We start from the raw sequence: 13,481 nt of genomic DNA, 5'->3' as shown, positions 1-13,481 counted from the left end.
TCTTAAAGCCACTATGAAATTCATTTTAAGTGATTATAGTATCTTTCAAAACATTTTTATGGCTTCAGTTTTTGTTTGAAGAAGAGACCATCTCGGTGACCACATAGTGGTTTGAAATTTGACCTGACCATATGAGAATGAAAAATATAGATCCAGAGTGAGTTAAGTGCAGTGCAAGAAACAAAATTAATTCAGAACTGATGAGGTACCAAAAGCTTGTTTCTAAAAATCCTTTATTGTATGCTTGTAGCACGATCATAATGTTTCTGTCTTTATCAGGATCCCAATGACCTGAAACGTGAAACACATGTTCACTTCCATTTGAGCTGCCTGGCAAATCTGCATTGATTTACATCTTTCCATTGACTTAGTCTGCACTTCTGCTTCTCTGAAATGTTACTTTGCATTCTATTTGAACACAACCTGATACTAAGATCACGCTTGTTTGTGTACACTAATGAACACAAAAAGGATTTCTTTAGCACTTACCAGCCAGAAGGTACTGATAGTATTGCACCAGGTCTGAGGCCAACACCAAGGGGTGGTTAGAGTTGAAGGGTGGCTGCAGCTCGTTCCACTGTGGAGTCCTGCTCCGAAAAAACAAACCGTCTATGAGACTGATTACATTAGAGGCACTTTTTCTATGACATACTGGTGAATGTTGTGTTACCTGGCTAGAGTCCAGCAGGCCCTTGGACAGGTACTGAGCTCCAAAGGCGTGTCATCGCTAATCTTTTGAGCTGTGCTAATTGGTCGAGGCTCCAGGACGTGCTCCACCAAGTTACCATAGCAACTGATGATGTACAGTGAGTCGACAACCGACTGCCTGGATTGATCTGTGAAGAGGATGTGAAAGATTTTCTTTTTATTAGCTATTTAGTTTTCACTTATTGACTGTAGAATAATGTGAAAACCAGCTGTGATTATGATCTTACCCTTCTCTCTTTTCAGATTGGGGTTGGTGATGAACCAGGAGCGAGAGGAGGCAAAGATGGCGGCCACACAGAATTCTCCTCCACTGGACTTGCTCGGGGAGATCTGAGGGGGCGGCTTAGCTTTGCTTCAGGAGGGAAAAGAGTACAACGTTGAGACAAGTAACTGTACTGTTACCACATTTCCCATGAACCATGTTGCTGAAAAGCAGCACACTTCCTGTCTTGTGCTCCAAGACTTTCCCTCCAAAACTGACCAGGGGGCAGAGAATGTGGAATACAACAGAGTACTCGTCAATGGTCAGTAACTACATTGATCTTCTAAATGTATCTGCTGATTTATTCAACGTAGCACATTTGAGACCAATATTTAAATGGGTCTTAGTTCCCTTAAAGATAACCAGAATCTCACTGAGAAGAAGGGATTATTTTCAACAGTATAACACAAAATGTAAGACCCTGGAGGCAAGTATATGAAAATTACATATTGACAATACACACAAACTTGAGTGCTTTGCATGCAAGGAGCAAAGCAAGGGGAAATTCAGTTGCCTGCAAATAAAACATTCACCTTAGTAGCAGAAAATAAGAAATTAATTTTGCGCCGACAGAAATGTTGATGTATGAAATATTGAGAAAACAAACAAAATCAGTCCAAAACTCAAAAACATCTCTTACAAAATGGCCACTTTCTCAATAATCCCCTATACGCAATTTAGCGATTCATTCAAAGTAGCCAAATAGAAGACAATGACAAAGTGTTCTCTTGTGAGGTTACATTCAGACCAATCTCGGAACCCAATGTTTTCCAGTGTAGCCAACGGCTATCTGGTAAATGTATAACGAATATCTTGGTCTCAGCAGTACAATTAGCAAGATGATACACAAGAATGACGAGAAAGACACATTTTGACGAATCACTAAAAACAAATATCTGCATATGAATGCATATATATTTTTAAAAACTAAAACTAAACCACTAAAAAGCTATTCCGCCTCTTTCTTTCTCCACACAGTTTATCATTATGCAACCAAAGCGCGTTCAAATGTGATTGGTCAATACTACCCGGGTTACAAACAGAAACCAAAACGCTTCTGTTGCCAAATCTGGGGACTTGTTTAGTCTATGCCAACTCTGAGCTACCAGGGCACCCCAAAATCAATAGTTTAAGTCACAATTTTTGACGAGTAAGATATTTTTTGCAACATTTTAAAACGTAAATTTAAATCAAACGATTTAATCGATTTATCGCCCAGCTCTAATTCATATGCAGATATCAGATTATAGAGAATAACATTCAGACCCACTGTGGCAAGATTTGCAAGCTCCGTCATTCACTTCAATGACACCACAGTGTTTCTGTGGTGGGTGAGCTATTACAGATGGTTCCTGCAAAAACTGTAAAGCATAAATGTCATGTGATTGGTTATAGGCTGCATATTTTCAGTATATTTTTAGAGACTGTCTAATGTACAGCAGATATAACTCCATGTTTTTCCTTGTTTTTCAAGTCATGTATGCTCCTTCAATGACACACCTGCTTTTCCATATAGGAGGGACTAATAAATCTTTCAGTCACACTGGATGCACATGATCTACAATACTTATCACTCAATGGAACGTGCACCTCACAACAGCAGCACCCAAGCTGCCTTCCCGGGCTGCCCCACTTTGTGTTGGCCACAGGAGAAAATTTATTGGGAGTTATTGGATTATTCAGCATGTCAGGACTGTTTGAGAGGAAGCGGACACAGAAAGGGTTTTCAGCTGCAATACGGGTCCCCATATGGTAATGATCAGAGAACAGTAGCAAGGTCTGGTATTATTGTCCGGCCTTATAACCAACCTGGACAGTAAAACATGGTCACAGCAGATCAGGCATGAGGTGGGGTAAGGGCTTGAAGACTCACCGTGGTGTCACACACTCCCAGAGGGGTGCTTAACCTTGACCTTTGGAAACCACACTGGTATGAAAGCAGCACACACTTCTATCTACACTCATTTCTTGGGAAAAAAGAAAAGGCTAAAGAAGACAAAAAGTCTATGCAGAATTGCCCCTTTTCCCCATTTTGTTTCTCTGTATTTTCAGTCTAAAAATCTGGTGCAGATATTTGTACAGGTGTTTTACAGTTGTGGCTTTTGTGAAACAATTTTAAGTAGACTCGGATAGTTAGCATAAGCAGAAAAGCCTATATGACTGCAAAAAAAGAGAGTTCCCCATACAAAAATGTCATTAACAACAGGGAAACGTAATATCACTGATGGTAAGCACCTGACACCAGGCCTATCAAGAAATGTTCAAACCAATCGGCTCCATCTCTAAGCAAGGAAAGCAAATTTCTCTACAATTTTTATCACTTGTGCCACCTGCAGGCAATGAATGTTCCTACCGCAGTTCTTTTTCTATAGCTGCTTTTTGAGTGTGGCAAGTTGGGATTGGCTCTAGTCGCAATTGATGCTGAACAGCATCAGTGGTTTACAATGGATGGATATGAAAAACTAGAGTGTATTGCCAAAAGCAGATAGGTTACCTTACTGAGAAATATGTTCAAATATGTGTTGGGTATACTTTATGTTACGTGTTGGATTATATATTATGTAATTATGCACATGTTATGTGTTGCTTAATGTTAAGATTGGTCTTTAAATATGGTCAAGGAAGTTCATTGACTTTGGAATGTGTGTGGGCTTGGATATAGAGAGGAAAATACTTGGTGCTTTAAAGCCACAAGTCAAATTGTATTTCTATGCAAATTTGAATGTTGATTTATGATGATAATTTTTTAATGTTTTGTTTGTTACTTAAAAAAAAGAAATCTGATGTAATTAAAAAATAATTTAAGTATTAAACATTAAATCTTAAACACGCAAAGAAAACTTACGTCAAAAAATAAAACTGCAGTTTTAACTCATTGCCTGCAGGTGGTGGACATGTTAAAATTGCAGCAACAATTGTCCGAATGGCAACATTGTTACATCTACATCTGCTGCTATTACTGTCCTATCCTAGGAGGCACAGGTTGGTACCTACATAATGCTCAAATAACTGAACAGTCCCCTCTGTGCCGCCTGCTGAAGTTGGTTGCCGCTAAACAAACCTCACAGGAAGCTCAGTGTGAAACTAGTAGTAGACAGTAAAACTACAAAGTAGATGGTCAATAATCTAGTCTTCTATCATGAAAAATCTGTAACTGCAACTATTATATTTGTATTACACTGACCTATTGACCTTTCTCACAATGTTAACGAAAGTGAAGAATAACTAGTGTATCCAACCAGTGATTTGACTCCGCTTCAAAAGTTAATGGGTTCTTCTTTGGCCCATGCTACACCCTTCCACCAAGTTTAATGAAAATCGGGGCAGTAGTTTTTCCCATAATCCTGCTGACAGACAAACAAACAAACACACAGCACCGATACCATATAACCTCCTTGGTGGAGGTAACTATGTAGTACAATGTAGTACAGACTGCAGTTCGACAGACATGCTTGTAAGGGCAGACTGTGTCCAGTAGTTCAACTAACTTTCACAGTACTACATGCTGAAAGACCTGTTGCTGGTAAAACTCTCTTTCTGTTGCCTCCCTTCAGACTGTCAGCACCTCATAAATTACTCCCTGGATGCAAGGAGATGTTGATGTCTTTGTTTGGCCAACACCGTGTGAAAGGGGGATCAGAAAAAAGGAAGTGGGGAAGGTAGTCATAAGAAAGGCCTCTATACAAGTTTCGTAGCTTGCATTTATTAGTTCTGGGCCAAGGGGAGAAGGCTGAATAACCAAATATCCACAGTAAGCCCCGGTCTGCAAAAGGAAGATGGAGGGGGAGATAAAGTCACACTCAGGATATTGCGTTGGCTAACTCCAGGGTGCCCTTGTCTTGTCCTTCAAGCTCTTCCCCGGGCCTATTCGTTTGTCAGTGCATGCAGAAGATAAAGCATCTAACAAATGGGCCAAGTTAGCTATCCACTAGCAAGGAGGGGGTGTTTCCATTACTGCAATTTATCCCTAAGCATGTCCCCTTTCTTCTGCCTTTCAATCTCAACAATTCTGGACTAGAGCAAGGCAAATTAAAAGGAAAATACAATGGGAAAGAAATGAAAATAGACATGAAGCATGTCAGATATGTAAAGTCTTTAAACTTTCAAGAACCCCAGTGTGATCCATTAAAGTGAAAATGGCTATAAGCATGTTAAATGGTAGTGGAAAAGGGGGAAACGAGGGCTCTGTTAGTCACAAGACACCATATAACTTCTGTTCATTGCTCAAGAGAAGGAACACAATACCCAACTTTGACTGTGTGGGAGTTCTGCAGAGTCGAAGTTCTTCTTTGGTGAGGTGTTTAATTGCTGAAAACCGTGGTGTTCCATCTCTCCCATTGCTGGAAAATATGTTAAACCCTCAAAGGCCCTGTGGTTCACTGGTTTCAATAACCCAGGAAACACAAATCCTATTTCAGTGCAAGCTGATGTTGGTTTTCAAGGGTGAGAGCTTGGGCCTGACGAATATACCACTAGGCGACTTACACTGTGTACTAGAAGATATTGTAACCTCCTCAAAGTCTTCATGTTGACTTTGGACATGCATGGAAGCTGAATAATAAATCAAGGAAAAAACATTGTTTGAATCTGACAGGTTTTCTTGAGGAGAATGACAAATCAGCGAGAAAGGACTTTTAAGAGGCACAGTAGAGATTATTATTTGGAGCCATTAGGGAAGGAGTGACCCGAGTTGCAACCACGACTGACAAAGTTGCAACCACGCACACTGACCTCACACACACCCACATATATGTGAGTGTGTGAATACACACATAAATGTAAAGTATAACCACAGTTCTTACACATATATAATCACACACACCAGTGCATACGTGTATGTCTGTGATAGCAAGCTATAATACTGGCTCCCCACTGTGGTCTCATGGCTGATGAGATGGGTTTGGGCCTCTTTGAAGAGGCCTCTGCTTGCGTCGAGCCTGCCAACGGGACCAAAGATCACAGCTCAGTTCTCGTCTCCTCTGGGTGCAGTGACCACTAAAGTTTATTCATCTGTGTTTTAAATCATCCTTTTCCTCTTGATCTCACTTGAAGTGGCTTAAAAGTGTTGAGGTTTCTGCCCTTACGACAGAGAGGCACAGCTCCAGCAGACAAGGGCCTAATTTTGCTATCCATATGGAGGACAACCAGTTTTTTGGAGTGGACCAGTGGTAAGGGAGCGGGTTAGCGAATGGCACCAAGTTACGAAAAACGTAACCCAATATCAGTAAATTATGAAACATAAATACACCAAAAGGGAATTGGGAGCTGGGGGGGAGGGGATGTCACTAAACAAACGGCAAATCTCTTTTTTTCTCCCTCTCCCTCCACAAGATTTTCTTTTGTACGATTGCCCTTTAGCAGGGAGTGGAATCTATTTTCTTTGCAACTTTAATTCACTGAAGACTACTCACATGCCATTTCCACTTTTAATTTAACAAATGAGGACTCTTGACTGAGCTAATAGCTTTTCCTCAAGGGCATAATTCAATCTGCGACATCAACCATCAAAGTCCCTTCGCATTACTATGTCCGGAGCTAACGTGAGGCGCCTCCGAGGGGGGATGGAAGTCCAGTGGCAGCTTCCATTTATTTTCAGGGCTCTCACAGTAAACAAATATGATAGAGCTCACTTGAGCTGGCAATCCAGTGACAAAGAGCTGTGCGGCTGTTGTTTGCTCTGGTTCTGGGCCATATGGTTAATTTAAATCAGAAAAGGAGCCGGTATTAAGACCGCGACCAGGAAGGGAAAGGAAGACAGAGAGAGGGAGCGAGAGAGAGCAGTCATGTGGAGGACACATCCCTCAACGTCGCATTTATTATTTTACAGCAGCCCTCGGAAAAGAGGCAGCCTTGGTGCTGTGTCGAACACACAGCACTAATGACAACCACTAGGGAAACTGAATATTGGAGAATGGGCATCAAATGTTCAAGGAGAAACTAGGACTTTTTGTTTTTTACCTGAACCTATTCTCTATACATTGTGTGCCATACAAGGCATGCACATTTATCAAATAGCCTCTGGAGTGCAAATAATATTAAATATATTGGTGTAAGCCCATGTATCTGGTGAGAAAGTTGACTTTCACAGTACAATAACTCATGACAAAAATCTGTTGTGTAAAATACATATTTAGAAATGGAAATTGGAGAAGGCATGATACAGTTCATAGTATCCTGGAACAGGAAATAAAGGAGGGCTTTGTTTCTAAAATGTGCACGTAAACTTTGGGTACTACTGAGCTTTCAGCAGGCAAGCTAAAAGCTAAAGCAGAAATTGGCGAATGGACTGTCATAGGTCGTGTCTCAAGACATACACTATTAGAGAAACAATATAGGTTTAACTAGCTCCAATTTGAGCGGAAGGCAGTTATTGTGAGGGTCAAGATTCCGATGCTAATGATGTGTACCTTTGAAAACTATACGCTCTGAAATCACTAAGGGCCTAGATTAAGCGGGAGGTGGATGAAGACCGAAAGAAAAAAGCTTCAATTAAAAAGTATGAGTGACTGCCCACAACAAAAGACGAAACCCAAGACTTGGGGAAGGCACCACATGCTATTCATTTTCTAAAGTGAATGGAGTCAACAGGGAGGAGCTGGAGAGCACAGAGCCGGGAAGGGAAAAGTTCACTTCACTGAGCCACTCAATCATCTCTCCATAAGTGACTCTGTCATAATGGGGCTTCTTTTAAAAGCTTGTAAGCATCTGATTTCACGAGACAGCGTTGACAAGAGACTTGGCTTCAGCCCCCTGTGAGAAAAAGTTCCTTGAATAGGAAGATGCTGTGCCCTCTAACATTTGATTCACAGTGCAGGGCATTAAAAAAAGTTTGATTCAAAGTTGAATTGACTGTAAATCATTTCCTGATCTGAAAATCTGATAAAGTTGCCACTTTTTCAGTAGTGTGTCAGCATCAATAGCAAGTGATAACTATTAACTATTATTGTAATTCTTATTCTGCATTAAAAAAGTAATTTGTTGATATTCAGAGGTGAGGATGAACATAACGTATCTATTGAATGTGCTGATGTCCTTGTAAAAGTTTAAAGCAGTATTCATGATTTTTCACCACTTTCTATATCCCATAATGACTTTATAAACAATGAACATGTTAGTAGATGCCTAATTATACATAATAATAAGTTTTGTCACTGCTGCCTGCTGTGGTTGGAAACAAGGTGGGTGAGAGCTATGAGAGTGAACAAAAATAGTAAAATAGTAAATATTTAACATATTTTCTACTGAATTTCGCTGGGGACAGATTGGTACTTTTCCAGTATTGGGGGACAAGAATGCTCGGTACACCCTAGGACAAAACAATGAGCTAAAAGATGACAAAACGCTCGCAGAGCGTGAGGGGAACTGCAGAGTCGGTCGATAATTCACTGTGAGCACATTACACATCTGACCAGTTGTTACTACTAAAATATTACTCAGCGCAGCTTAAAATAAAATCCTTTAGTTATAATTAACTTCACAGTTTGCAAAGCACATTTTGTAGAAGAGGGGTACACAACACTCACATTTTAAACCCAAACAAGACAATACAACAATAATACCAGAATATGACGAGGCACAATTACTGCGTGCAAACACACATCAGACGGGAAAAAATGTAACCAAAGCGGGCTAAAAGAAAATTTGAACAGCATGTGTTTCACACAAAGGCGTTATTCTTGGAAAAACATCATGGAGGGTCTAAACGTTGAGAAAGAAAAGAACAAGAAGACAGAGATGTCATTTTCTAGTGGGTGGCTCAAAGAAACCACACAGTAACCAGACAAGAACTGCTAAGGCATTGCTCTAAAGCCCTACAATATCTTCCCTGGACTATGATACAGACCTAAAGCATGCAGTTTTCGCAACCTTTCGTATAAAAAGATCAGGTGAAACTGTAACTAGTAATACAAGATATGTATACTTTATATAAATATTAAATCCAACAGTAAATTCTCTGTTCACCTTTGTGGCTTTAACACAACATGTTGATCATCCTACTACAAAAGCTCAACATACACAGAAAAAAAATTTAAGGGTTTGCAAAAAATAAAAAAATAAAAAAACAATAACCAAAGGAAAAAAAAAAGATGAGAAAATAAGAAACACTCCTCTTTGGGATTTTTTCCCCCTGAGGAATGACTGCACAAACTCTGCGGAATGTGTTGAAAATATACCAGGAGACAAATGAGAGGTAAAAGGAGGCGGTGTGTTGTGGTGGAGTGTACAGTTGCATGCTGCCGAAGGGAGCCGAGGAGGGGAGAGAGAGAGCAAAACTCACCATGGAGTTTTAATGGCAAAACATCCCGCCCCAAAGAGGTAGGGTCTTCATGAGAGGGGGGAGGTGGGGGTGAAGGGGGGGGGGGGGTGGGATACAGAGATAGACGGAAAAACCATTATTAAACTAGCACACTTGAGCAAACACACTTTTCACATTACATACTTTTTGACGTGTCTGTTTAAGTGCACAACACATACGAGGCAGGAAACAGAATGTCTGTGCGCTGAGATGGATTTGAAAACCTGCGGGATGGTTGATGATTCATCTGCTCAAGCTGCTCTGTAAAGTGTGATACCATATATTTGGCAGATGCAGCATGTCCACAGACTTTGATTTCTTTTTTCTTCAGACATCTGTCATGTTTTTTTTTGTTTTCTTTTCTCTTTAAACTTAAAGGGATCGGGTACATGTGCAGAAACATGTAGGTCTGAATCCAACCGTGTAAATATGACACTGAGAAACGATGGGAAACAGTTCTGATTGTTGAGATTGAGAGAGAGAATATGAAGAGTTTATCCTATTTGTATAATAGCTGGGGACACCAATAAAACTAACAGCGCTCGGCCATTGTTGAGACAAGGAGCTGTGTGTTTGCATGCGACTTCTTTTTTTAGTGCAAGTGTGTATTTCTGGACGTGCATTGTCTTGAATGTGCGTGCCTGTTTGGAAGCGAGGGTGTGGGCAAAAGTGTATTCACTGTGATTATGTTAACAAGTACACAGTGTGTGTGTGTGTGTGTGGCGTCTCTTCCAGGGTGTATTTCTGTCTATCTGTCAGTTTGTGCGTGTTTCTAATGTTTACAAGACATTAGGAGTGGGAGTGTGTTCCTGTGTTTATTCTGCATGTCCAGAGATAGTGACAGAGCTCCGTAAACAGTTTACAGTAAATAAGCCTTTTCCCTACAGCAATAAAGGTCCGATGAGACTGAACTCTGTCCCCCACCAGCCAACCTCCCAGAGTCATGAAAAACAGAATCCCCGGCCAACCAAAGCACTCTGCAGCACTTCTTTATTTTATCGCTTTCGCCGCATCCGCCGGGGGGCCCTCCCAACGATAGCACACAGTCTTCAATTAGTCTTGGTACATGGATGTGTAGAAAAATGTTACTCCGGGAGACAGGGAGCAACAATTTGCCCTGGAATGTCTTACTCCTGGAGCGCACGTTGACAAATGAACATGGTGGTTGGTGTAATGGAGGCCCCTGGTAAACTGCCACTCATCAAAGAGTTGCAGAGGGGGGTGGACGGTCTCTATCGGAACCCGCTGAGCCCCCCCACTCTGGGCCTCCAGCTGGGTAAATGGATGGACACCAGTGGGAGAGTGATGGACGAATGGGAGGGGTGAGATCGCCACAGGGGTAGAAAAGGCTAAGTAGGCTTTGGGGTTTACAAGATGCCACTTTGAATTTCTCCCTCCCACTTTGTTGAAAGTTATTGTTGGTGGAATTCATTGTTGGTGGCTGACAGAGTGATAGGGATTAATGGCTACCAAAGAAAGTTGAAGAGAAACTAAACAGTCAGTCAAAAACAATACTGGGAGCATTCTGACTCATGGAGTTCACCATTTAAAGGTTATCTCTGTTGAATTCATCCTTTTAGGCAAGGTACAATGTGACAACTTGCATAATAGTGACTGAAAAGGAAAAGGATTTAACAAAAGAATGGCCATACTGTGGACATAAAAGACATTTGAGCAAAATGCTTTAAGTCTCATCAGTATTAGCACATTCTATTTATTATGTTCAAAAATAAAAAATCCCACTCCTGTCAGTGGGTGGGATATATTAGGCAGCGTGAGGATTTGAGCGACTTTCACAAGGGACACATTGTGATGGCTAGACGACTGGGTCAGAGCATCTCCAAAACTGCAGCCCCTGTCAGGTGTTCCTGGTCTGCAGTGGTCAATACCTATCAAAAGTGCTCCAGGGAAGGAAAAGAACCAGAGACAGGGTAATGGGGGGCCAAGGCTCACTGATGCACATGGAGGCTGGCCCGTGTCCAACAGACGAGCTACTGTAGCTCAAACTGCTGAAACAGTTAATATCTGTGTATGTATGTATGTATGTATGTATGTAATGTAATATTTCTTAAATTAGGGTGTGAGGATTTGTTGGGGTGAATAATATAGGGATATAAAGGAAAATCAGTATTGGCTCCATGTCAGTATTATCCACATGAACAATAAAAACATAAAAAAAAAAAAACACATTCAAAAGCTAGAAAATGCAACTTTATGAAAGTAATGCCAACTTCATTAATCCAATCCCGACCTGTAAAAATCACATTTTATGGCCTAAAATTCAGATTATTGGGTTTTAGACTATTTTAAGAACCTGCGGACACCCTGTGAAATGCAGAGGATTTAAGCTTTAGTGTTACAAATCAAAAGGTCAAATTGCACACTGCTTACAATAAAACAAAAGAATGAGGTCATATTGGGAAAACCGTCCACCATGTTGAGCTGGCGGTAAACACTTTTGACCACAGTGTAGACAAAGACCGCGCAGTTATGTGACACACTGCCTGATCCAGTAGGTTTGGTGGAAAAAGAGTCCCACACAGGTCAGAGGCATGTTGGGAAACATCAGTTTAGCATGGGTCAGTGGAGTAAAAGGGGCGTAAGACTGCGGGTGCTACTGAGACGAGGCAGAGAAAGAGGAAGAGAGTCGGGAGGGGAGGGGGGTAAACAAGCAAGAGTGATCGACCTGCGAGGGCGGCGACCCCACTCCCGGAGAATAATCGTTCACACATTCATCTCTTAACCCGTTGGCCCTAATAGCAGCTCCGCCTGGGCCATTAAAAAGGGAGGGAGGTGAGGTGATTTGTGCGAACGGTTTAGTCTTGCTGCCATGTGATGCTGGACATCGCAGTCTTAAAGCCCCTTTCTGACTCTGTTGAGGCTCTGTAAGACAATGGCTCTAGCACCGAGTTGGCTCTTACACACGTATTACAGTAATCTGAGTGCACATCTGCGGCAGGTCACAGGGTCTTGTTCATTCTCTCGCTGTTGTCTTTCTCGTTACCTCGCCTGCACTCTGTCTGTCTGCATTTGCTTGAAAATGTCATCAGCGGGATTTGTTCAAGGGTGATGTTTTGTTTTGTGTGTGACAATCTTTCCATTTGGATTTTCATTTGTCTGTGTTAAAGTCAGACTGTGTGTAGATGGGATAAGTGTGCAATAGTTTGTCTGCTTGCAAATCCTAAATCAGGCATTTTGACAAGTTAAATCTATCCTCGTAGAACTCTGGTGACCAGGGACAAGTAGACATTCCTTGGAGCTGACTGAATATTTCTCTCTTAATCTGTTTCACAGATTAAGTTCTAACAGTGACATTTCACTAAGAGAGAATCTTTTGATTTTGCGACCACTGTCTTTTTATTCCTTGGGATTTAATTCATCTGGGGCCAACCTTCTGCCAAATTTGGCCGACAGGAAACAAGAGGCCGGGTCAGAGCCGACACTCCTCTCCTTGTTCGGGACTCCCAGGAGACTTTGAGGACTAGCAGAAGCTTGGCTGTGCTCCTCCACTCCCTGACCTGGCCTTGTCTGGTGTGTGCGTGTTGGGGGTTATCGGGCGGATGCTGAGCCACATCCGACTCCATCTCCCCCGCTTCGACGGGGAGAAAACACCAAAAATCTAAATTAAGAGAGGAGGGGGCTCTGCATGAACTTGTTGAGGTTTTCTTTGATGTTAAGAATTTTAGAGGACAAACAGCGGCATTTTGCACATTGGTGGTCTGTAGGCGTGCCAGGGTCTGTAAAGGTATCCCTACAGTTGGTCTGGTCCCACAAACGGGGTAAAAGCTTCATCAACGTGTCTATCTGCATGTGCTGTTGTGTGTGTGTGTGTGTGTGTGTGTGTGTGTGTGTGTCACGGCACAGTGGGCACAAAGACAGCCTGGTAGGGAATGTAGGTTAAGCAGCTGGTGTGTTCCTCTGCCGCCCTGCCAACAGGGATCTGCTCATACAGGTGTAAATACAGCTGCCGGACGCTTCTCTCTCTCTCTCTTTCTCTCTCTCCCTCTCTATCACACACACACACTCGAACACATGCACACTCGCACATAAAAAAAGAGAGAGAGAGAGGGCTGGCTGCACAGACAGACAGATGGTGCCTGGGCACTCCTGTGCAAGTATAGCGTGAAAGCATATGATATCACCCCCCACTCTAGGGGCCAAACCTGCTGCTTCACTCAGTGTGTGCGTGTGTGTGTGTTTTTGGTGAATTGGTGC

The 13,481-nt window shown here is 41.9% G+C and overlaps 1 protein-coding gene across 4 annotated transcripts in view; it reads right to left on the bottom strand.

The window, feature by feature from the left end:
• Positions 1-13,481, bottom strand: part of bcas3 (BCAS3 microtubule associated cell migration factor) — a 355,089-nt gene that overhangs the window by 238,805 nt on the left and 102,803 nt on the right. For 3 of the 4 annotated variants that reach the window (XM_051398073.1, XM_051398076.1, XM_051398075.1), the window contains exons 17-20: positions 9,249-9,293; positions 936-1,060; positions 671-836; positions 490-587 (exon numbers count right to left, since the gene is read on the bottom strand). In XM_051398073.1, coding sequence (XP_051254033.1) covers positions 490-587; positions 671-836; positions 936-1,060; positions 9,249-9,293 — 434 coding nt within the window. The remainder of the gene's footprint in view (positions 1-489; positions 588-670; positions 837-935; positions 1,061-9,248; positions 9,294-13,481) is intronic. The other variant, XM_051398074.1, reaches the window with a different exon arrangement.

Source organism: Dicentrarchus labrax, unplaced genomic scaffold, assembly GCF_905237075.1.
Source record: "Dicentrarchus labrax unplaced genomic scaffold, dlabrax2021, whole genome shotgun sequence".
Lineage (NCBI taxonomy): Eukaryota > Metazoa > Chordata > Actinopteri > Moronidae > Dicentrarchus > Dicentrarchus labrax.
The sequence above is the reverse complement of the archived record's forward strand: the minus strand, read 5'-3'. Positions and strand labels throughout refer to the sequence as shown.